Below are 24,411 nucleotides of genomic sequence, written 5' to 3' on the forward strand. Positions count from 1 at the left end.
CTATAGGATCTAGGCACCAAACACACATTAGAGAATGTGAGGGGACAACAGTCACTGTCCCCAAAAGGGAATTCGCTCCTGAGCTGCTGCACTTTACAGGCTTACAGTGTCACAGGAGAGTCTGGACAGTTATTCTTTTGCCAACAAAGTATTCGGAGGGGAAAAACCCTACACTGGACCATAATTTAACTCATTTAAAATTAGTGGAGAATTCAGCAAAATGAAGAGATCTGCCCTTCAGTAGTACAACAAAAAGGAACCCAACTTTGTGTGCAGCACACCTACCTGGAGCATCCCTAAGGCTCAGCATACTCTGCACTATGTGCATGGCTGGTGCCATGCCCCTGCTACTTGGGCATCAAAGCAGCATTGTTGGGAGGCAAAGTCAAGGGGAATGCCCTTTGCCTCTTCTACCTACAGAGAGTTACTCAGCTAAAGTGACTTCAGAAAGGAAAAGGCCAGAGCCTTTGTGCTGGGAGGAACAGGGTCCAGCCTATGTGGTATCCAAGACCTGCTCCTTCTCAGTGTATACAAGACACATGAAACCAGAGAGGGGCTGGAGCATGAACTCAAGCACAATAAGCCAGTGCAAACCACTCTGGGAGGCCCACCATAGCTAAGAGACTTAGCCCCAAGCAGAGCTATCCTGGCTGAATTGCTCTGAGTGGAAACTGAGTGAGCAGCACAAATGGCCACTGCCTCTTATTTCCACACAAAATTTTAGTTTTCATTTGTAAGTGTTGAGCCCTTTTTTCCCCCATTGCTGCAGCCTAGCCCTCAAGGGCCTCCTTTAAGGGAGACATCGGTATTAACACTGTAGACACTTCCTGGTCAGGAGCAGTGCGCCATCAGGGGCAAGGTACTTTGAAACTAGACAAATTTTCAATTCCTTCCCTCTGATCCCCACCCCCATGAGGCTCTGATCTGTTCCTCAAGCACAGCAAAGGACTACCAACCCTCCAAGATTGTCCTGGAGACCTGGAATTAATCTTTAATGAAATATTGTCATGTGATGAAGCTTCCAGGAACATGTCCAACCAAAACTGGCAACGTTTTGACAGCCTCAGCTTTGCTGGAAGAAGCTGAACAACAGAAAATAAGGCATTCTGCGCTTCTACACCTACCCTGCAGAAGCCTCTGCATTGCTCAGTTCCCTCTGAAGTTGAGGCCTAAACTCGGTCTCCTGATGTATCAAATCTAAGTAAGTTCTTGGGGTTTGTTTGGGTTTTTTTTGGGGGGGGGGGAGGTTAGTCTATCTATGGTGATTTACAGAAACAGTAACAGTGACTTGATTTACAGAAGGCAGACGCTTTCACTTACTATACTAATAAAACAGCTTCCTGCAGGTACTAGGAAAGTCTGGTTTTTTCCCCCCACAGCATTTCCCAGCACTCCTGTCATGTGGTGACTGAATGGAGCTTCCCTCCCCAACACATTATCCTGTGCATGGGAAGGGTGGCAGCACTCAGCAAGACACATGGCTGAAGTCATTTTCTTGTAGGCCTGAAGAGAGGAGACAAATGGGAGCTCCTTAGACACAGTTACTTGCTGAGACAAGCTACAGGCCAATAAGAGCTGGAGCTACCTCCACCTCCCTCTCACAGTTCAGAGCAACATGGGATTTGGGACAAGGCCTCCCATCCTAGTAGATGAAGGCTTGGTTTGAGGGCATATTGGTTTCTAATACAGACCAGACTCCAGAACTATGTGGACACAATGTTGGCCATAAGCATCTCCTTATCCCCTTCTGTTTCTGTTGACCTCACCTCCCTCTGCCCCAGACAAATTAAAATAGAATCCTGCAGCATAATTCCAGGCAACTCAAGGTGAGATTGGTGCCTCTTGATTCCATTTGCTCGAGTTGCAGTCCCTGGACCATCAATATGAGCCATAGCGATCCTGGGGAAAGAAACACACCTTGAGTCACTATCCCAACCACTCACGTTATGGTGACACAGACGAAGATAGGGACACTGAGAAGCTTAACATTCCTAGGGACTCGAGAGAGAGGTCAGCACAGGGCTAATCACAAGCCTTAGGGATGTCAGGCTAAAGGGTAGGTCAGAGGAAAGCATCCCCACCCTGGAGGGCTCTGTGCAGAGATGCATTATGGCAAGGAAGGAAACCTTAGGGCTATAAAGGGTGTTCTGCACCAGTACAAGAAGGTGCACTGAAATCAGCCCCGAAACAGACTACTACAGTGGCATACAACGGTGTCAGCTACTGGAGGGCAAACCATTCTGCATATGCACAGGACTAGAGATAGGAGGCCAAAATCTAGAGGATACAAATTCAATTCAGTAGGTAGGATGCTCAGATCCCCTCCCCTTACCCCAATGAGGAACACTCTTGCCTCACCTGCAGAGAATTCATCACACCATTGGCTAGAACTGCCATCTTGCCAGCAACAGATTTTACTCCTTGCTTGAACTGGGTGATGTCAGCTGCAGGCAAAACATTCCCAATTGACACACTTCCTGCCAAGAGCCAGCAAAAGGAGTGGGTTGAGACCTAAGGATAAGAAACGCCCCCTCCCAACATGTTCTGCTAAGCAAGGGACCATTACTCAGCTCCATGTCAGTCCCTCAGCCATGAGCCTTCTAAGTTCAGATCCAGGAGTCTGCCATTGTCTGCCTGCTTCCCTCCCTTAGCTAGGTTTTAAACAAACCTGTTGAGTGCGTGTTCTCAGCCTCACCAAAGAGGTCTGCAGAGCTGATGGCGCTACTGCCGGAGAGCTGCTGCAATCGAGACCTGGCCTCATACTGTATTAAAGGAGAAAGCAGAAGACTCAGCTACTACAGAAAGGGATGAAACTGGACTTGCAATAGGATGGGAAAGGGTCAGGCCAGAAGATAAGTACCAGCCCAAATACAGCAGGAAAGGCCAGTGCAGGGGATAAGTGTGGCATTTACCTCAGCATCTGCTTCTCGGCCAAAGAACATGTCTGATGAGATGGCTTTGGCCCCAGCAAACTTCTGCCGAGCTTCATTTGATTCCACTGAAGATGTCCTGCTCTCTGTCTCCCTCCTACTGATGGGTCTGAGGGAGATGGGACAGGAGACCTCATTAAACCCTTGTGCTCACTGAAGCAGCAATGAAGGCAGCTTATCAGCCCTGCTATTCTAACGCTTTACAATGCTCAAATCATACCTACAAAGCCACAGGCAGCAGACACTGCCGATCCCACTATGGAAGGACAGTTTAGCAAAGCGGAGCTTGACTGGTGGTCACAAGTTTCTGTTGTGATTAATAGGCCTAAAAATTTACTCCCAATACAGCTCAAATATAAAAAGGTTGTGTAAGTTCACAACTCAACTTTTTGCCTGCTTGAAAAGTAACTATGGAAAGTAGATCAAGTTGTTTTCAACAATGAGTGTTATTAAATGAGGATAAGAGAACCAGAGAAACCTAATTACGCAAAATAAGAGGGACTGCGGATACCCTGCTTGGTAATAAAACAGAAGATAGAGCCGTAAGTTAATGATCCAAAATTGATGTGGTGCACAGTAGCCTTAATTGGTGGGACACAATAATGAGATGGGGGGGGGGGGGGGGGAAGAGTGGGAAGAGAATGAACGATGCCACCTAGTTTCTCCCTTTTGGGTGTCTTCTTAAAGACAGACTGAAAACAAACAAATCATTCTCCTGTCCCAACTGGTCTCATTTATTCTTATCTTCCCTGACCCTCACTCAGAAGGAACAGACTAAACTGAAAGATTTTCTTCTTAGAGAAAGGTCAACAGGTCCTTGTTCTTATTTAAGGAACTTTGTTTTTCACTTGCAAATCCTGTCCTGCTTGCCTTCCTTATGTGTTACTTTCTGTCTCCCCTTCCTTCCTTCCATCCTCCCTCTCACTCTCTTGGCTTTTCATCAAATCAACTACACTGCATCAGCACAGCAAAACGAGATGACCACAATCCTGCCCTAAGGAAACAAGACCTAGCCAGAAGACATCCCTTATGGGAACATGTATGAGGGTCCAAGCAACAGGTACCATGGTCAGCCAAATAGTCGAAGCACAAATTCATAATTGACCAGACATTCAGTGTTCCAAATTTCAACAGTAGCTGTATTTTCCCCACATTTCTATCCCTGTTTCCTCCATCTTATGCCTGTTTATTAGAAACAGCTGAAGTACATATCCTTTACACCACAGCACAGAGTTCAAATCAAAGCAACCCTTTTTGATGAAAAAGGGTTGCTTTGAAAGCAAGAGACTGATATTTTGCCTCCAAAAAAAAAAAAAAAAAAGTGTTAATAGATTTAATTAAGTTTTTGAATAGCCACACAATTCCATTTTCACTAGAAATTCTTGTTCTAATTTCTTGAAAGTTCAGAAATGAAACCCAACATCAGAATGAATGGTTTTGGGTGGTCGCCGAGGAGACAAGCGAAACCAAGGCCTCTGTATAAAGTGTCTCTAAACTTAAATATCACTGTTTTAATGCTGGACAGTGGAAATTTTATATAACATCTTTAATTCTTTTGGTCCTTGAAATCAGTACAAGCGTTCCCATTGTGCCACTAGGCCACGGATTCCCCTGTTAGGTGAGTCAATGGCCAGAGTCTCTTTCACTAAGGCGCCAGTGCAAATACTGGGTACTTTCTGTTTTAGTGAAGGGACTGCTCTGAGACACACACCATGGGCCTTATTTTGTTTTTGGTTGCTGTGCCCATGGAGATGAGTTTCCACAGATCCTACTCACAGCATATAGCATGGGACAGGCTTGTGGACCTAGGGTTTAATCATCTGTGATTGGACACAGACACTGTCATTAGCCTGGCTCCCCTGGGACACGAGCCGAGTTCCCACTTTGCTATATGGCCCTGCCCCTCGGATTCAGAGTCTGAGCTCCAGCAACAGTGAGATGTTACCCTTTACCTCTCTCCAATGGGCCGGATGCTGGAGATAGTTACTGTTGCCGCCTCCTCTTCCCCTTTGTCGACACCCCAGGAGGAGTCTGTTTCCCATCGTGAGCCAAAGGCATCTCCCAGTGAGAAGGGATTATCTTTGTACCTAGGGACCAAGCAGAGGGGACTCTAGGTCAGATATAGGATACCTAGAACTAAGCTAAAGACCACAGTGAGGCTCAGCCTTACTTAGGGGGTCCAGATGCGAAGCCTCCAGCATCTTCAAACAAGTCCAGCTGGGAGCGAGAAGATTTTGCAGCCACTGGTGTCTCCTGCTCAATCACTTGCATCTCGGACAGCACGGAGTGAGAGACAGAACTAACAACAAGGCAGAAAGTCAAGTCTCAGGCGTCAGGAACCCCCAACAAAAGGGAGGCAACAGCCACCCAACCTTACAGCATCCTGCTAAGATGAGGGTGCTAACAAGCCTGAATCATCAGGGCCTGGCCTCAGTTGCATCCCATGGTGCAAATGGACATACTCAACTCCACCTCAGAATCTGCTGGTCTGAGATACCAAGTAATCTTTCATCTCTCCATAACTCAATGATGCTGCAGGATGGCAAATGCTACCAATAAGGTCTAGGGGCTGAAGATTTATAAAGAGCCAGGCTTTGCAGAGAGCACAGGGCTCACCGCATCCTCTCCAGGGATGAGAGATTCTAGACATGGCTCATCACACTGGCATGCTGAATCATAATTCACACAGTTCTCTGTTAAGATGGCAGGAGGCTCCCGCACTAATCTAAGCCAGAGCAAAGCACCCCCAGATATACTTTGCTGCAGGAAAGACTCATCCCCAAAATAAATACCTTCTAGACACCAATCCCATGCCCAGTCTCTCAGCTTGTTCGCGTTTCTTCCCTTCCAAGTTCTGAAGTTTCTTCTCCTCTTTCTTCCGATTGATCTGCAACTCCTGATAGGCCAGTCGCATTGAAGTGACTCTACAGGAAACAACAGTAGTGGATACAAGTTCACCTCTCCCCCAAGGTGGATACTGCGGAGGATTAGTGTGGGGGAAATATATCATCCTGGCCATGTCCACGCTGGGAAAGGTAGATTTATGCAACAATAAAGCAATCACATTGTAAAACCCTAGCACAGAAGAGGCATGCTGTAGTTCTCAACATGGCTTGATCTACATTAGGATTTCATATCACGTTCACTTTCTTATAAAAGACAAGTTTTAATTAGCATACAAAGTCTCTGAGCACGAACAGCAGGTCTTGATCTCAGCCCAGTCTTTGGATCAGACCCAAAAATACAAAGTTAGTGGAACAGACCCAGGATCTATGGAGCAACAGGGAACTTCCACATCTACTTACCCTGAGACACTGAATCAAAAACAGTCAGAGCAATGCAGCATCTGCCCTGCTATAGGGGTGACTCTTACTTCAGGTTACCTGCCCAGAGAGTTGCCTCACTGCTTGTGCAGCACCTACCGTCTAAAAGCCCTCAGGACGGAGAGCATCAATATCAAGCCAATTTCACTGTAATGGCAAGCAAGTGTTCAGCCCACGACTATGGTTTCCTGAGTGCTTGATACTCACATGGACTCCTCAGCTTGTTTCCTTGACTCCACTGCCTGCTGCTCCCTCAGCTTCTCAGCCATCTGGGCCTGTCGCTCTACCTCACTGAAGCTCTGGCTGCTCACTTTCTGGGCTCCAAGCCCCTTTTTTGCACCCAGCTAGATAAAACAGACCAGAATGAGAATTTGTCCCTAAGATGCTCAAGGGAGTTCCGGGATCATCAAAAATACCCAGCACAACAGGCATTCAGCTTTTTTGGTTCAGTGTCCCATGCCACAGAGCAGCAAATGACTGATACTTCAGAGGAGAGGGAAAGCACCCAGGAGAGTGAATTGAACTACTTGTGCAATGCACTATGGGATTAGCAAGCTGAGCTCTGGGTTCACCTGTGGTACTCATACAATACCACAAAGCTACATAGCTTCACTGCCTTCAGCTTAGCAAGGCATTTTGTGTGCAGAGGTACAACAGAGCCCCATCAATTGGGTAATGAGGCAGAAAGCAAAGGTTTGATCAGCAGGCATCAGACACCTCAGAAAGAGGGCCAGGTTCAGAGGCAGCCTCAAGAAAGATAGAAAAATTAGGTGACAGGGAACAAGCCATGATCAGGAGAAGGAAAGCAGGGATCCATAAGGTGCAAAGGAGAGTCCCCTGTAACAGGAATTCAGACATACCCCTTTCTTGGCAGTGCCTGGCTTCTTCTTTCCAATAAGGGAAGATTTTAGTTCTGGAACAGGAAGGAAGGGGTGAGTGAGCAGGAGTGAAAACACAACAAGCTGGGATTAGTACAGAACAGCCCAGGCGGCAGCCCACACAAAAATTCAGTCCAGCCACAAAAAAGTCTATCATGCAGTTTCACACCACTGCCTGGGAGACTCCACCCAGCCAAGAACGAATCACTGAGACCAGAATGAAGAATAAGAAGCTCCTGGCAAATGGGCTATGGGTCTGGACAGGAGCATTTCACTCTGTGGGAAGCTGTGGTGGTATTAATAGGTAACGTGTCATGCGGCAGATGTCCCGTATCTAGGGTCAATGGACAAAGATTGTCTGTCTGGTGGGAGAGCTCCAGCAGCACCTCAGAAAGAAAGGCAGCACAAGGGAGAGGTGGGGAAAGAGGGACTCTTCAGGGAGAGTCATCCAAAAAGCCAAGAGTCTAAGCAGCAGGCAACACAGTTGTGCCCCTGGTTGCAGGGAGACCTCTGGACCCACTGTGCCCAGGAAGCTGGCTGCACACACTAGGAATGTACCCTTCAGTATATAACTGAAGTTATTTTACTACTTGAGTAGTCAATAGAATTTTTAATCGACTATTCAATTAGTTGATAGGACTGAGCCAGGCTGCTTTCCCCTGACTTGCGCCAGGATCAAACCCCACTGCGGCTTTGCAATTTAAAATGCAGCAGTAGATGGAGGCTGCCCGGTTCCTACTGTGTTTTAAGTTGCAGAGCCACAACAGGGTTTGGTGCCAACATGAGCCAAGACTGAACCAGGCTGCCTGTCCAGCCAGCAGCAGCCCCATCCATGGCGGGGGTCCCTGAGCCAGGCTGCCTGCCCAATTGGCAACAGCAGCCCTTATCCATGAGGGGGTTCTAACTCCTTTCTGGGACCCCCCCATAGACATGGGCTGTTGCCAGAGCAGCCTCTTCCTGCTCTCCCCCCCCCCCCCCATGCTGTTGCCTAGGCATATCGCTTACAACCCTAGTACACTCCCTATGTTGCAGGATGGGTCCTCAACCCAATGGAACATAGAACCAACAGCTTCCCCCATCCATCCTTCCTTCCACCTGGAATCTGCCTCTTTGGGAGCAGAAGTTTGCATGTACTCTGCTGCCCAGGAAGCCAAGTTTACGCCTGAAGGCAGAATCACAGAAGGGGGCAAGCAAAGGGTCCACAAGCAGCCAGTGCAGGCTATTTGTTAGCCAGTTACCTCTGGCAGGAGCAGGCACTTGTGCAGACAGACACATGGATGCGTCTGAGGATAGAAACAAACACGAGGAGTAAAAGGGTTAAGATTTACATCAGGCCTGAGCGCAGCGCAGGCCAGGAGCACATACGCTTCCTAATAGGGAGATGCAGGCTCTGGCCACACACTACAGAGCCAGATGGGGAAAGCGTAGTGGGACCTGCCATCACTGTCGACCACACACCCCTACTGAAGGGTACATGCTGTCATTGGGTTCCTAGAAAGCTACCAGCATGGCCCTTGGACAGTCAAGCTCCAGGCACTTATGCTAAACCCTACAACAGGAACAGCTGTTGGGAATGAGATGCATGTTTAAATTTGGGTGGAGAGGGTGAATGGGGAAAAGAGGTTTCCAATACACAGAGCAGAATCAATGGCTGCAGAGCCTGGGCCTCTGGGTAACCTAATGAGAGCCAACAACAAGATCCCCAAGGGCAGACTCCACAGGAGGATAAATTCCTAGTACAGAATTAAGAATGGAGTCAAGCCAGTTTCAGCTCTACTGATCTCACTGGAGAAAAGCTGTACAGACAGCTACACTGCTAAGCCCAGAGACAACTAGAAACAAACAAGAAAGGCTCACTCCCAAGGAGAGGAGAGGCACTGACGTAGGAGAAACTAGAAGGCTCTCACACTTACCCAGAGGTGCTTTAGGAGATGAGCTCAACAGGTCAATAGATGGGCCTTGGTTTGACTCTATGGAGACAAGATGAGCAGTCAGACTACAGTGAGGAAAGATGTTTACAGATTAATCGCCTCTCTCCTCTGACAGGGGACTCTCAGTGCTTTTGCCGCTAACAGATGCATTCCAGATGTCTCAGAATGCTGCAATATCTGCAGAGAAAATGTGACTCTTCACAGTAGTTGACTTAGGGTCTTCATTCAGTAAGGGTATGTCTAGACTACATGCCTCTGTTGCCAGAGGCATGTAGATTAGGCTATCCGGCATAGGAAAGTGAAGCGGCAATTTAAATAATCGCCCCTTCATTTAAATTAAAATGGCTGCAGCGCTGAGCCGATCAGCTGTTTGTCGGCTCAGCGTGCTAGTCTGGATGCTCCATGGTCGATATCAAAGGCATTTGTCGACCACCCCGGTAAACCTCATCCCACGAGGCATACCGGGGCAGTCGACAAATGCCTTTGATGTTGACCGTGGAGCATCCAGACTAGTGCGCTGAGCCGACAAACAGCTGATGGGCTCAGCGCGGCAGCCATTTTAATTTAAATTAAGCGGCGATTACTTAAATCGCCGCTTCATTTTCCTATGCCGGGTAGCCTAATCTACATGCCTCTGGCAACAGAGGCATGTAGTCTAGACATATCCTAAGTTACTCCTTCTAAAAATGTCTACATTAAATGAGTCAAGAAACTCCTGAGCACCACTAGCTTTCGGGAAATGTATGAAGCTCTTTTAAGGATGCCGTACTTCTTCCACATCCTTGATTCTTTGTGGCTCTCTTCTACCCCTGAAACATGAGCCTAAAAACAGGATTTCTGTAAGTTCCCCTGCCCCTAGTTTCAAGTATCCCATATGCAGACCCCATTTATTGTGAGGGACAATGCAGAAGGCTGCAGTAGAAATGATTATGAGGTCTGCAAATAGGTACCAAGACCACAGGACAGGCAAACCCAGAGTCAAACACAGGCTGCAGGGAGGGCAGACAACTGCACAGTATCTGTGATCCGAGAGCAGAACGGGTTTCTCAGACATATCTATTTCACTAGGTCTCCTGCACTATGTTGCATGGAATCTTCACTCACGGTCCATGCAGGGAGCAAGAGAAAATCTGAACCTTTCCAACCCCAGCCCCGTGAGATTCTTTGCTGCAAGAGAAGCTATTCTGCAGTGAACTCACGTGGCATTTCGCTGGTTTCCAATGGCTTTGCTGCTCTTTCAGACTCCAGTGAGCACAATGCTGGATTCTGACCGGCCTCTGCCACATCCCAGGTACTGGAAGGCTTAAAGGTTGAAATGTGCTGCAATGAGTCTTAAAGGCATGAATGATCCAGTACTGTTAGCAATCCCACCTCAGGTGAACAGTGACTCCCCCCACCTATAGATCAAAATAGGATAATGTGCCCAAATTGCACATACAATGGCTTCTCTGGAAACCCTGATCACATTAGGGGGCAGTCAGCTTTTCTTCAAAATTTCCAAGAAACCAGTGGAGAGAACAGAGTTGAGCTGGATTTGGGGGGGGGGGGGGGGAGAGGAGAGAGACAAAAGGGACAGTCTCATTCAAGAGGGAAGAAAAACAGGGGATTCCGTCACAATTTAAACTAAGATGTCCATATTTGAGAGACTAATCCCACCTGACTTTCTGGGGGAGGGTAGAAGACTCTTTGGAAAGCTGTGTACATTCCTCAGGTAGGATTCCCATTTTCCTCCACTCACCTGCACCGTATAAGCATGGCCTGAATCTAACACATCTGGGCCTCCCATCAGCAGGGATGATTGCACCCAAGTTCCTACTTGGCATAACAGTCTAAAAAAGAGCCTATGTAGAAAAATCCTGGCCAAAACAAGGCCTATAGGCCAAACAAGTTGACAGAGTTCTCTGCTGGTGCTCAAAGATGTCCATCTATAATGCAGAGTGGCAGGAGACAGAGGTTTCACTCTGCAATACTCCACTCCTGGACCATTCTGTAAACTGGCAACTATAGTCTTCACAGGCTGTGGCTCCATATCATTACTGAGGACAGTTGCAGTCAGCTTTGTTTCATGCAAAGTAGGGCTATGTCTAGACTACATGCCTCTGTCGGCAAAGGCATGTAAAATAGGCTACCCGACAGTCAATTAAGCGGGGATTTAAATATCCCCAGCTTCATTAAAATTAAAAATGGCCACCGTGCTGTGCCGGCTCAGCTGATTGTTGGCACAGCGTGGCAGTCAAGATGCGGATCGGACAACAGGGGAAGCCTTTGTCGACCGCTCCCTTATGCTTCGTGAAACGAGGTTTACAGGAGCGGTTGACAAAGGCTGCCCCTGTCGACCGATCCGCATCTTGACTGCCGACAATCAGCTGAGCCGGCACAGCACGGCAGCCATTTTTATTTTAATGAAGCCAGGGATGTTTAAATCCCTGCTTCACTGACTATGTCGGGTAGCCTATTTTACATGCCTCTGCCAACAGAGGCATGTAGTCTAGACATACCCTAGGTGTGAAAGACTCCTTGCAAGTTGACAAGGCAGCTTTCAACAGAGAGCCACATCTAGCTGGTTTGTCTCACCTGAGTGTGCTCCATGAAGAAGTCAGCATCACTCTTCTCGGGGGAATGGCCTGGGGTTCCACACAATCCATCTATCAGAAGCTGAAATGAAGACGACATCACATAGGACTCAGCAATCAGCATCATGTTTTTTTCCCCCACGGTGGTACAGGCTGGTCAGCACTTACACTGGTGCCATACTTGGCCATGGCAGCGCTCGCCAGCTGCCGGATCTTCTCTCTGTACATCTGGGCAGCTCTGCTATTATACTTGGCATTGGCATCTGTGGTAGTGCAGCCATGTTGGCGGAAGAAGGCAGTCTGAGGAAAAGCAAATAATCAGTCTATAGGGAGCCAAGACAAACTCCCACAAGCATCAAACATCAGTAACCAACCTGAGAGCAGCAGTAGCAGGAGAGAGCTTCCCATAGAATAAGGAGTGGAGGGGAAGTAAAGCATCCCCCCCTAGAAATAAACTAGCTATTGTTCAACTCTGCTTTCACCTCTTGCTACTCGAGGACTCAGAGATTCAAGAACACATTACCAACTCTTCCCAGGCAGAAGTGCATCTGAATGAGGCATGGCATGAGGTAGGGGCTTCTAAGTGCTTACTGAGCAGAACTCCTTTAAACCCCCCCCAATCCCTCCATGCAGATCTCATCTAAGGAAAATCTAGGAAAACAAAAGACCTACATTTCAGGAGTCTCTAATCTCCACCAGGGTCTGACCTTTTAACTGGAGATGGAAAATGGAAGTGCCTCTCCCCTCCTTCGCATCTTCAAAACAGTGAGAAGAAATGTTGCCCAGGAACCAAGAAAGCCATGTCAGGAGGAGGTAGGTACACAGTGAGCAGAGAATGCCTACAACTGAAAGGGAAACCAAACAAAATGCTATAGAAATTCCTCACCGCATTAGCATTGCTGCCCACTTGCATACACCTCAGTTGGAACCAGCTCCAGTTTGAATCCAGTTCTGTAGACCTACACAAGAACAAATCAGCTATATCAAGATGATGTAGGTTTCCAGGATTCAGAAGCATGCCAGCAGCCAACAGAGCCAGAGCCGGACATCCCACTCCAATTTCATCACATCATTCTGGAACCATGTGGGATGCCAATAGACTTTCTTCTTAACTTCAGTAACTGGGTGGGAGGCGAAGAGGAGTTTGTAATGGTCATTGATGTCACTAGTCTGCTCATCACACTGGACATAGAATGCCCATGTGAAAATGTCTCCCACTGGTATTGCACTCCGTGGGAGATCCAAGCCAACATCTTCTGTTCTCCTGGAACTGATCCTACTACACTACACAAGGCACACATAATTCAGCCCATCCTGCTGTGTTTTAAAGCACAGTGGTGGGTTTACATGTCATAGGAAAAGCACTACTCAAACTAAAAGGGCATTGCATACTAGCACAAACATTAGCAGTAGGATGAAGAGTGAGAGCCACACTCCCATCATATACTAAAAAGCATGCAGCGATATTAGCTACAGTCCAGAACCTGGATGAAAGTCAGAGATCAGATAAATGTGGATCTCACAACAAGGGACTTATTCAACCATCACAATAAATGACAGTTAAGTCCTCCAAAGGGCAGAACATATCTGTTTTGGAGAGTGCCATAATCACACACTGAGCATCTGGATGTTAACACAGGGCCCAGAGAAACAGGTATGAGTTTACGACATTTCTATTGGTAGTACGTAGATGCAACAAAAACAAATCTAGGAAGGTTATGAACATGGACTGAAAATGACAAAACAAGACTCTGCTCTGAAAGTGAAGATAATACACATCAGGGGAAACATGCTGGCGCAGATACTAAATAGAGAGAGAAACCTGGAAAGTAGACCCTCTCAGGTTGACAAATTCAAATTCAACAGGAGTATCACTCACTATAGCAATCCAAAAAAGGGTGCTGAGGCGTCATAACAGTAAACCGAGAGAAAACAGCTGTCTTCTATGGCTCAGGTACATGTGCACCTGCCCTTGAAATATTACCTTCTGTTCTGGCATTCAAGTGCTAAAAAGACAAACTGGATGCAGATCAGAGAACAGCAATACAGTGATCAAGAGCTGAATTTGAGTTCTAAGAAAGATTAAGAGCTAAATCTGCCTAGTATAGTTAAGAGATGACATAAGAGGAAATCAGTCTGTAAACATTCAAAGGGTATAAACAGCAAAGAGTAACAGGAAGAAGTGGGAAAATCTGGATTAATAGTCAGTCACTTCAATTACACTCAGGCCTAGAGACTCCAACCATCAACAAGGACTCCACTGCACTAGGCACTGCACAGACTAACAAAGGGGGACAGTCCCTGTCCTACAGAGCTTATGACAGCATGACTAGTAGGGTGGGAATCCTTTTATTTGAGACAAACAAAATGGCACATAATAATGTTCAGTGATGACCTACCTAACTGGGGTTGATCTGGATTGGCTCACTACATAACCACCTCTCACTCTTCCTCCATCGGGTAACACCATCAAATGGCATGTGCGCTATGAGCACTCTCCTTCTAAAGTATTCTGGATATTCTATGCAGTGTCACGCCCTCTCACATACCATACTCTTTGGGCAGATCTTGATTTGCTGGACTCTCTTACACATATAGTTGTCAAGTCTGCACTTTACCCAGCCAAACCCTCTGAGCCTGCACCCCCTCATTCTTTCGCTCATGGGTCTCACTTTGAGAAAGTAAATCTCTCACACACATCTTCCTGACATGACCTTTCTTCTTTACATCACTCTTCCTTATCAACATTTGCATTCCTATGGAACAGATCATTTGCTAATTTTTCTTCTTTCTTGCCCCACACTAAGCATCAAATGTTAAAACTGGACAGACCACCATTTAAAAAGATTTTTCTCTTCTAACCTTACTGGTATTTTCCAACCACGACGACACCACTTATGTCTACCCATTTCCACCACCTATTTATCATCTTAGCTCTAATTTCACCCTTCATTTACCCTCTTACTGATAGGGAGGAAAGGCTTGAAATTCTTCACTAGTATTTCAGCTCTTACACAAGAATACTTCATATGCTCATCCCACAAGGTTAATGCAAGCAACAAACAGGTGCTCTAAGAACTATTTCACTGAGTTTCTTCTTAAACTTTCATACATTAACAGAACTGAGAGCCAAATTAAAAGTGTTACACATTCAGTAAGCTATATAGAAAAAATTGAGCACTTTTGAGACTAAAGTGCCTCCTGATTGACAGAAGTCCTCCTGCTAATCAAACCACAGTTAATTCCAATAAGGATAAGCTAAGCAATTGTTGTGAGCAAAGGTATCCTTGATTTACAGATCATAACATCTCTCCCTTCCTCACAATACTCTTGTACTAAAGATACAAACCTGATGAAACTTAGGTGCACACCCAGTGACCTGTGGACTCCAGAGCAGTCGATGCACAGGAATACGCCATAGGAAATACTGGCCCAGCTTGGATTCTTAGCACCACAGTCAAAGCAGGACTAAAGGGAAATCAGAGCAAGAAAGTCAGAGGGTCACTACACCAACTAGCCCCCGTGGACTGGGTGCTCCTAGCATCCGCCTGAGGAGTCACAGGGAGGCCTGACCCGCTGGGGTTGTAGCCCCGTTTCCGCACGAAAGCAGCAGAGTAAGAACTGGAAAATTAGACGCTACAAAAACAAAGCTCCCCCGGCAGCTGAGCAGCCCCCGATCCGCTTCCAGCCGCCGCTTACACCGTCCCGACCGAGGCGTCCCTGGGCCGCTCAGCGCCCCCAGCACCGCAGCTGGCTCCTTGGGCCCCGGCGGTGCCGCCCGCAGAGCAGCCGCCCGACGGGGATCGGGCCAGTCTCGCTGCCAGGCCGCAGGCCCGAGGCTGGGCGGGGGGCACAACCCGGGGGCAGCGCCTCGCGTCGGCAGGGACCGGGCCCCGCGGCGTCCACGGAAGCAGGAGCGACAGGAAGCGAGTGCCGGGGTCGCACCGGTACCTTATTGGCCGGCGCCGCCCGCAACCGCTTGAACAGCGTCTGAATCTCCGCCCTGCTCGGCTCCGCCGCCATCGTCTCTCCTTCCCAGAAAAGAGCGGGGCGACGGGTCCCCGCCGGGCCCAATCCGCGCAGGGGCGGAACTGACGACGGGTCCCGGCTGGGGCCAACCGCGGCCTACGCCGCCGCCATGACACTCGGGGCAGGGTAGTTCGGACGCGACGGGGGTTCCGAGCCCTCGCGGCTCTGCCGGACGATGCCCAAGGCCTGCTCCGCCATTAACTGCCCGACACGCGCGAGAACCGCGCCCGGGGACTGTCCTTCCACAGGCCTGCTGGGAGCTAGTCTCCTTGGGGGCGGGGCTAGTGTCTCGGGGGCGGAGTCTGCTCTCTGCCCTCACGGTTGTACCTATGGGTCCGTGACCAGCAAGTCGGCATCGATGCCTTGGGGCAGACCTGGACATGGGGAACAGGGTGGGCGTTGGTGCCATCAGCAGTGTTCCCGCTAATCTTTTCCATCCATGTGTGGGGTTTTTTCCTCCATGTGCAGAATAAATGTATATGCACAGAGGCTTGCGTGAATGTGCACCACCAGTAGAAACAAAAATCCTATCTGTGGATGCTCTGTTAACCAGCTGGGTAGCTTTTGAATCTCTCCTGAATAGCCACACAAACACACAGCTTACAGGGAATGCTAGTCTTGCGATAGGCCTGTGCATGGGGACCAGGACAGACTGTGAGTACCACAGAGCAGGCCAGTTCATGGAGACCAGGATGAACAGTGAGTGCCACAGGGCAGGCCTGAGCATAGGGATCAGGATGATGTCTGTTGTGTGGTGTGTCTCACACATTCCCATGGTAACATAACAGGACTGAAAAGTTCACCTGTTTCTCCACAGCTTCCCCAAAGCCCATGAACTAAGGAAGAAGTGGATGTTGGCTGTGAAGCGCATGGAGCCCAGCTCCAGGAGGCTGTGGATCCCAGGTGCTGGAGCCTGCCTCTGCTCACAGCACTTCACCCAAGATGAGTTTGAGCTTTATGGAGGGCAGAAGCAACTGAAGGCTGGTGTAATCCCATCTGTGTTCTCATTTAAGGTACTGTGGACAGGGAAGGGCATGGGGATGGTCATAGAGCTAGCCACTTTAGAGAGGAGCTATATGTGCATGTAGCCCTTCACAGACAAACATCCAGCAACAGCTTTTGCCCTGAATGAATGTGTGAATGAAATCATGTCTATGCAAGGGATTGTCCCAGCAATTAAAGTCTGATGGCTATCCCCAGTTATAAGTTTCTGTTCTTGCTCATGTGATAGGGACTTGTGCTTTGGGTGCTGATAAGTCAGAAATGGCAAAGCCTTACTGTGGCGGCATGTCGGGGTTCCCCCACCTCCTGCAACCCCATAATAGCATGAACAGACTCCACCGGCCAGTAGAATAGAGGGAGTTTATTGCTTCTCCAGGATACAGCACAGCCTAGATGTAATCTGGTTACAGAGCAGGCCTAGGATGCCTCAGCCCCCCTTGAGATGTAGGAGACTGGGCCCCTAAATCCCAGCCCGTTGCTTAGGCTGCTTCCTCCATGATACCAGACAGAAACTAAAAACGTCCCTTCCAGCCCTGCCCCCCAGCCAGGGGCTGGCCTCCCCTCCTTCCTTTGTTTCTCTCTCTGGGAGGCAACTGGACAGGTTGGGAGCCCCTTGCATAATGACTCATCCCCTGTCCTGCTGGGCTGTGCTACAGACAGCAGCCAGTGGGGGTCACCCACAGCCCCAGCCTAGCAACCAGCAAGGTACCAACACTACGTCACACCTTAGTAGGTCCCCCAAAAATCTGCCTGCTTGCCCAAGAGCAGGAGTGTTCCCTGCAATTCATGTAGTCCTCCAGGATGTTGTCCAATATTAGAGTAAAAGGAGATATCACGTATTCTGACTGCACTGGCATCAAAGTCATATACAGCATTACTGTTCTCTCTCCATGACCAATGTCATGCTATGAAGAAAAGACAGATGGTGTGGTTAAAGAATAGGATTTATGGTTTCTCTTGCAGGTTCTGCTGCTGACTTTTGTGGAGCCTCAAGCAAGGTCTGTGAGGCATAGTTTCCCTGTCTGTTACACATGGTTTCCTTGGCTGCTTCCCTTTGTGCTAGGGTTACAGAGCAAGCATATGGAGATCCTCAGTTGAAGGAGGCTAGAGAAGGACAAAGTATGATGAGAAAGTTGTCTCTGAATTTGTAATCCTATATCTCACTGCAAATTCAGACTTGGCCTTTCATCCATTCCTTCCCATAGGCTGTGCTCACCATTACCACTTCCCCAGTACTGTCTCCCACTGTAGGTTGACTGGACATATCTGCTCCAGATCAAACCTTACTGAGCTTCTAGCAGTACTCTCCCTGCAGCTTGAGATATTGATGTTTATTACCCTTTTTTATGAAGTGTGAACCAGTCTACCATCCTCCATGCATTATCCCATGAGAACTATTTCACAGATCTCAGTGTAAGTAAGAATGTCATCTCAATGTGTTTCATCTAGGCCTAATTTTTATTCTGGCACAAGAGGGCTGACTTCACACTGTTATAGTTCCTTCTCCTTCTTGCTGTGGCCATGCATAAATGATTGTGGATGGATGAGGATGCTCTCTGTGCCATTGTGCCTACTGATTCCTCCATTCCATAGGTGAACTATGTTTAGAGATCAGATTATAATAATGATGTTGTTTAAGATAGATGGATTAGAAGGGAGCTACTGCACTTGACACTCTCATCCCTGCAGCCCACACGTAATGGACATTTTACAATATAGCGAGGAAGGCACCAGCGATCAAGTCAGTGAAGATCCTCATATCCAGCATGGCCTCTGACCAAGATTAGCATTGAACATGTATGTACATGCATGTCTTTCAGTTGTGACATGCATTTACATGTATGTCTCTCAGCACTGACTGTGTCACATGGGGTGTCTTTAGACTACATCCCTTTTCTTGAAAAGGGGATGTAAATTAGACACTTCAAAATTGCAAATGAAGCCGGGATTTACATTTCCCGTGCTTCATTTGCATAATAGCGGCTGTGGTTTTTTCTGACATGGGGCTTTTCAATAGAAAAACGGCAGTTTAGACGGGGATCTTTTGAAAATAAACCTTTTTCAAAAGATCCTGTCCTCCTCAAAAAATGAGTTTCACAGGATCTTTTGAAAAGGTTTTATTTTTGAAAGATCCCTGTCTAAAGTGCCGTTTTTCTATTGAAAAGCCCTTTGTCGAAAAAACCGCGGCTGCCATTATGCAAATGAAGTGTGGGAAATTTAAATCCCAGCTTCATTTGCAATTTCGAGAAAAGGGATGTAGTCTAGACACATCCATAGTGTTAACTACATCCAGGAAGTCCAATACACCCAGACAAACTGGGGAAGCACATTCCAGAGTTGAGAGCCCTCTTCTGCCCCTCTGAGAACACCCAGCAAGCAGCCCCTATGTCAGGGCTATTCAACTTTGGAAGCCCCAAAGGCCACAATGATGCCCACAGCACATACCGAGGGCTACAACTTAAGCGCAGTTGCACATATATGCAAATAGCTTCTTTCATATTGATGGGCATTAATACAAAGATTAAGGCAAGACTACACAACACGCAGGCCCCATTTAAGTCAGATATGCTGATATTAATAAAACGCAATATGTACCTGATTTCCACCCATATGACAGCACTTTTAAGGAGCAATGACAGTTCAGCAATTTAACTACTAAAACACATCTCAGCAAAAGGCCATTATATTGACTACTTTTTTGTTTTGGCTTCACAGTTTTAACAAATCAAACAAAAACTGCCAATACAATATTTACTGAAATATAAATACAATCAGTGTGAAGTTAAAGTCACTGAGTGGAGAAGTGGTATGGATAGAAAAGAAACTCAGGAATCCTGCTTCCCAGAATCCCTTCCTTTCTCCTGCCCGCCCCACCAACCACTAGTTCCCACAGTCTTCACAGAGCAGAGTCTGGAACCCCCAAATCTAAGCAACAGACCAGCTGCCCACCTACAGGAAAATAAATAAGTCAGAAGTTCTAACACCCAGTTCCCTGCTCTAACCCAGTGCCCGTGCCCTCCCCAGAACTAGGCACCCTTCAGCCCTCCCACTCCAATCCAATGCCTCTCCCTTCCCCCAGAGCCAGGTACCCCCCAGACGCCCCTGCTCTAACCCATTGCTTCTCCCCTCCCCCAGAGCTAGGCACCCCCAGCATCCCTGCTCTAACTCAATCCCCTTTCCTGCCCGCAGAGCCGGGGACATAAATCTAGTGGGATTGTCAGTAACACCCTGGGTCTCACCAGAGCCACGTGCTTTTCCCTTCAGACGCTGAGGCCCGTGTGCAGAGCGGCTGTGAATGGCCCAGGCATGTGGCTCTGAACATTCCATTGAAGGCACATGCTGCCACTCCCTCCCTGATACCCTTTGCAGAGCAAAAAATCCTGGACATTTTTTGCCTTTTAAAAAACCTGTCTGGACTGCGATTTAACATGTAAAAACAAGGACATGTCCAGAAAAAACTGGATGTATGGTAATCCTACCCAAGCCCCAGTGCAGAGCTTTCTCACCCCGGTCTTGCTGCCCGGCTCCACCTCTGCCTTGCTGTCTCGCTGCCCAGCTCTGCCATTGCCTTGCCGTGTGCCTCTTGCCAACCCCCCCCCCCCCCCCCGGCAGCTCCTGTACAGGCACTGCCACTGTGGCAGATGCGGCAGGTGTGCTTTGCCGCCGCCTTTTGCCACACACCCTCCCGCAGCTCCCACGCACGCACTGAAGTGGCTTGTGTCAGTGCCGCACAGCTCCACTTGCGGGGAGGCGCTGCTGCTGTGGCAGATGAGGCAGGCATGCTTTGCCTCGCCTTTTGCCGCTCCTCCCCCCCTCAGCCGGCAGCTCCTACACATGTGCAAACACAGCTCGTGTCAGTGCCACACCACATGGCTCTGCTCGCAGGGAGGCGCTGCCGCTGTGGCAGGCGTGCTCTGCTGCCACCTATTGCCGCCCTCTGCCGGTTGGCAGCTCCTGCGCTCAAAGCTGCGTGGCTCAGTGCTCGGATCAGCGCTGCCACTGGCGCCCCAGCAATGAGGCAGGCAGGTGGCCTGGGAAGTGGCTGAAGGTGCCGCAGGCTGCATACGAAGGGAACACGGGCTGCATGCAGCCGGTGGGCCACGTATTGAGTAGCCCTGCCCTATGTGTTCAAATCTAAAAACAGTCATCAAAAAAGCACCCTAGCTGGCCTCAGCTTCTGGAATCAGAGGGTGGTCGTTCAGGTGGTCAGGAGGCAAACTGCAAAGGACATTCATTGTAGGTCATTTAATACGTGACAGTGAACAGGGACTAGAACTGCTACAGGAAACTGAGTGTAACATGTTCTGTACTTTGTCTTCTACTGGGCAGTCACATGTGGAACTAGCTACCCCTTCCTCAGAAGCATCTGGTGCTGGCTGCTATCAGAGAGAGGATACTGGACTAGATGGATCTCTGGGGTCTGATCCAGTAGGGGAATTTATATGTTTCTAACTCAGCATAAAATGACACTGAACTGACCCCCTGGTGCTAAGCTCACTTTGAACAGAACTACCCAGGATTTTAAACAGAAGTAGGGGTCAGCACGTTACTTTGCCACCTTGTGTCACATTCCTAAGGAGATTAGGGATGGAGGCACTACAGGCTCCATAGTGATAGAAATGTGGCCGTGTTAGTCTGGGGTAGTTGAAGCAAAATGCAGGACAATGTAGCACTTTAAAGACTAACAAGATGGTCTCTTTGGCTAGCCTAGATTTACTGTGCTGTTACATGGGCTATGCTGCAATAGCAGGCCCACTAGGCTCTGACAGAAACAACTTCCCCAGCCTCTCTCTGTTAAGTTCCTTGCAAGCCTGCCTGTCCCTGTTGATGGCCCCAGCTCCTGACAAAGTTTGTCTGCTCAGGATGATATCTTCTGATCCTTCCTACAGGTTTTCCACAAAAGCAGCAGAAATATTCAGCTTTTTTTTTTTTTTCCTTTACTGGTAGAGGAAAGATCCCCTGCCTGTGACTCTTCCCTGAAACTGATTGCTGTCATAGAAATACTGGGCAGTTCTTTGTTTCCTGCAATTGTTTCTTTCACCTCTCAGCCTGGTCAGATGATCAGTCCCTCAATGACAGGTTTCTGAACTCCTGTCTGGTGGCTTGTCCCTCACCTCTTAATTTCCAGGTCCCTCTGCATTGCATCTGGTGTCTACCCTTGCTCTGTATTTAGAGCTCCACCCCTTTCCGAACTGCTATTAAAGCAGATCAGGAGCCAGTTCTACCCTCCCAGTCTCAGTTCTCCATGTTGTTTCCCAGCCCCATTCAGGAAGCAGTGGCCTCAAACAGCATCTGTTACAATACATGAAGGAAAACAAGTGAAAGATGACTAAGTTTGTTCTTGATGCTTGATATGGGGCAAGGGGGATTTCCCTGCCTGAAAGTTCTGCTGTAAATAGGTATTTGTGCTGAGGCTTCCTATAGGATAGTGGTTCTCAAACTGCAGTCTGTGGACTACTAGTGGTCCACTGCTGCCTTCCAGGTGGTCCGCGGCTCAAGCTCAGCCTCCACTTCCTCTCTCCCTCCCCCCTTGCAGCAGAGAGCCCGGACTGATGCTCTAGCCTCATGCCTTCTCCCTCCCCGCCACTGTAAGGTTGTAGCAGCAGAGCCGGCTTCCCACTGGGGGAGGGAGATGCCCAGACCCCACACCCCTAGCCCACTCCTGCACCCCCCACCCTGGTCAGACACCCTATGCCCTCTCTGGCTCCTGCACTCTCCCCCCTGGACCGACATCATACCCCCAGCTTGCTCCTGCAGCCTCCTCCGGTCAGATACTCTTTCCCCAGCCCACTCTTTCACCCTCCCTCCTGGCCAGACACCCTACCCCCACCCTGTTCCTGCACCCACCCTGGCTCGTGCACCATCGCTCCTGGTCACACACTGTGCACTTTCCCTTTCCCTTGCCCCCTCCCCATGGCCAGACACTCTACTCCCAACCTACTGCTGCACCGTACCTGCCACCCAGACCTTGCACCCTCACCTCCTCCTGCTTACCACCTCCCACACAGATCTTGCACCCCCATCCCATCGCACTCATTGGCAGCCCTGTCCTGCACACTGAGCCCTTCATTTTTGTCCCCACCCCAGAACCTAAGGGGGTCACAAAATTCACTAAACCCAGAAGAGTAAATCTGGCTTATGGGAAGTCTCATGGAGCTGGAGCGCCAGGAGTGAGGTGTCTCATTCGGGAGCCATATCAATGAGTATTGGGGTTTTTTGGAGGAGTTTTTTTGCTTCTCACTTGGGTGGTCTCCAACTGATTTTTCTGTGGGTCAGTGCCCCCCTCCAAACCAAAAAAGGTTACCCAGCCTTGCCAAAAATAAATAAAACATTGAAACCTTTTGTGTTGGACATAATTAATATTTTACTTTATTTAAAATGAAGTTTGATAAACTTAACACAAGAAAATTAAAATGGTTAATCTGTTTAATAATTTAAATTAAACTGGTCTCCCTAGCTGCAGCACTAGCAAAATGGCTAGGGTGTAATTTTATGTAATTAATGGCGAGTTTCCATTACTAGGTGGTGGTCCATGGAAAGGTTTGGATTGAGCCTGGTGGGCTATGGGCCAAGAAGTGTGAGAGCCAGTATAATAGAAAGATGAGTGATAAAGAGGAAATTGAAAAATCCTGTGCAGGAAGCGGAATTAATCAGAGACAGCAGCTTCAAAGGCCAAGAGCAAAGGGGGAGGTGAAGCAATGGGGACTGAATCTACTCCAAACTGATTAGACCGCACCCCAAGAGAAAAAAAAGGAGAATCTCCAGGAATTACCTTAATGTGTTCTAGTGAGAGGGGGCTGGTTGCCTAGGAAACACAGAATTTATTCTTGAGAGGGATGGTAGGGAGAAGTAGGAATCCACTAGTCAGAAGTGTACACTAGGTTGAGAATCAGGATGTCGAGAAAGGAACATTCAGGAGATAGCCAGTAACCATACATCCTGTGTTGATTAGAGACATGCTCTACCAACCAGAGCTGCTGGCCTCTTGTGCCATGACGGAACCAGAAGACAGAGAGTATACATGGGAGAGGGGCCACTGTGGATCCAGTAAACAGTGAAAAACCCCTCAGTAAGAAGCAACTCCCCATGGGGCACAGTATGGAATGGGTAGTGCCCAACAGATCTATCCTGAGACTGTGAAACAGTATTAAGGCAAGCCTAGCATTTTTGTATGGTCAAAGCATTTCTACAAACAGGAACTGTTCTTATCTCTGATCTGACACTAACCTGCTTGGCTGACAGAGGCTTCCTGTTTTTACACCTTCAGTTTGCCAGCTGCCTGATGGGTTGATGCTGGCCCCTCTTCTAGAGGCTGTGAGAGGTAGTCCTGCTCCATGCCTAACTCTTCTTGCCTTTTGCTGTAGGTGGGTCCTGCCTATGGATATCACAGAATTGCTAGAAACAGGAAGAGTGCATTAAAATGAGAGAGACCTGAACTAAAGCCAAACCCAAGCCAGGCTTAGCTGTATGAAACATGTCAGTAGCTAGCTCGGTGGTTTTTCTGAATTATCCACTTGGAGTGCCAGGTGCTGTTTGTGGGGCTCTCTGCCCTGAGAAGCTACCCTACACTGACATACTGACTTGCTCCACAGCCATGGAGCAACTGCCCCTGAAAAAAGCCTATGCAGATTAGGGAAGAGAGAGAAAACTGAGAATGGCAACAAAGTTTCTAAGAACATTGGAAGAAGAAGCCACAAGAGAGGTTTATGTACAGTTGGAAGGTGACTAGATGAGGGCAGGAGCAG

The 24,411-nt window shown here is 48.3% G+C and overlaps 1 protein-coding gene across 3 annotated transcripts; it reads right to left on the reverse strand.

The window, feature by feature from the left end:
- Positions 1 to 304: 304 nt before the first annotated feature.
- Positions 305 to 15,720, reverse strand: ARFGAP2 (ARF GTPase activating protein 2). 3 transcript variants are annotated; one of them, XM_075927655.1, is made up of 17 exons: positions 15,587 to 15,720; positions 14,985 to 15,103; positions 12,522 to 12,594; positions 11,804 to 11,935; positions 11,637 to 11,717; positions 10,262 to 10,364; positions 9,045 to 9,101; positions 8,370 to 8,414; positions 7,114 to 7,166; positions 6,461 to 6,597; positions 5,723 to 5,854; positions 5,101 to 5,229; positions 4,883 to 5,017; positions 2,913 to 3,039; positions 2,669 to 2,762; positions 2,359 to 2,444; positions 305 to 1,899 (listed from the first exon to the last, which is right to left on the reverse strand). In XM_075927655.1, the coding sequence occupies exons 1-17, from the start codon at positions 15,656 to 15,658 to the stop codon at positions 1,879 to 1,881; spliced, it is 1,596 nt and encodes a 531-aa protein (XP_075783770.1). In that variant the 5' UTR covers positions 15,659 to 15,720; the 3' UTR covers positions 305 to 1,878. The 3 variants fall into 3 exon arrangements, with proteins under 3 accessions (XP_075783770.1, XP_075783769.1, XP_075783768.1); XM_075927654.1 differs by having other exon boundaries at positions 2,359 to 2,477; XM_075927653.1 differs by lacking the exon at positions 8,370 to 8,414 and having other exon boundaries at positions 2,359 to 2,477.
- Positions 15,721 to 24,411: the final 8,691 nt, after the last annotated feature.

The sequence above is a fragment of the Pelodiscus sinensis genome, chromosome 4 (genome assembly GCF_049634645.1).
Source record: "Pelodiscus sinensis isolate JC-2024 chromosome 4, ASM4963464v1, whole genome shotgun sequence".
NCBI lineage: Eukaryota > Metazoa > Chordata > Testudines > Trionychidae > Pelodiscus > Pelodiscus sinensis.

Excerpts from the sequence above, each read along its gene's own strand:
- ARFGAP2 (XM_075927654.1), bottom strand. The coding sequence starts at position 15,658 with ATGGCGGCGGAGCCGAGCAGGGCGGAGATTCAGACGCTGTTCAAGCGG. Across the intron at positions 7,167-8,369 it reads AGTGCCTGCTCCTGCCAGAG|AACTAAAATCTTCCCTTATT; the intron begins GTAACTGGCTAA and ends TTCCTGTTCCAG. Across the intron at positions 6,598-7,113 it reads CAGGCACTGCCAAGAAAGGG|CTGGGTGCAAAAAAGGGGCT; the intron begins GTATGTCTGAAT and ends TGTTTTATCTAG.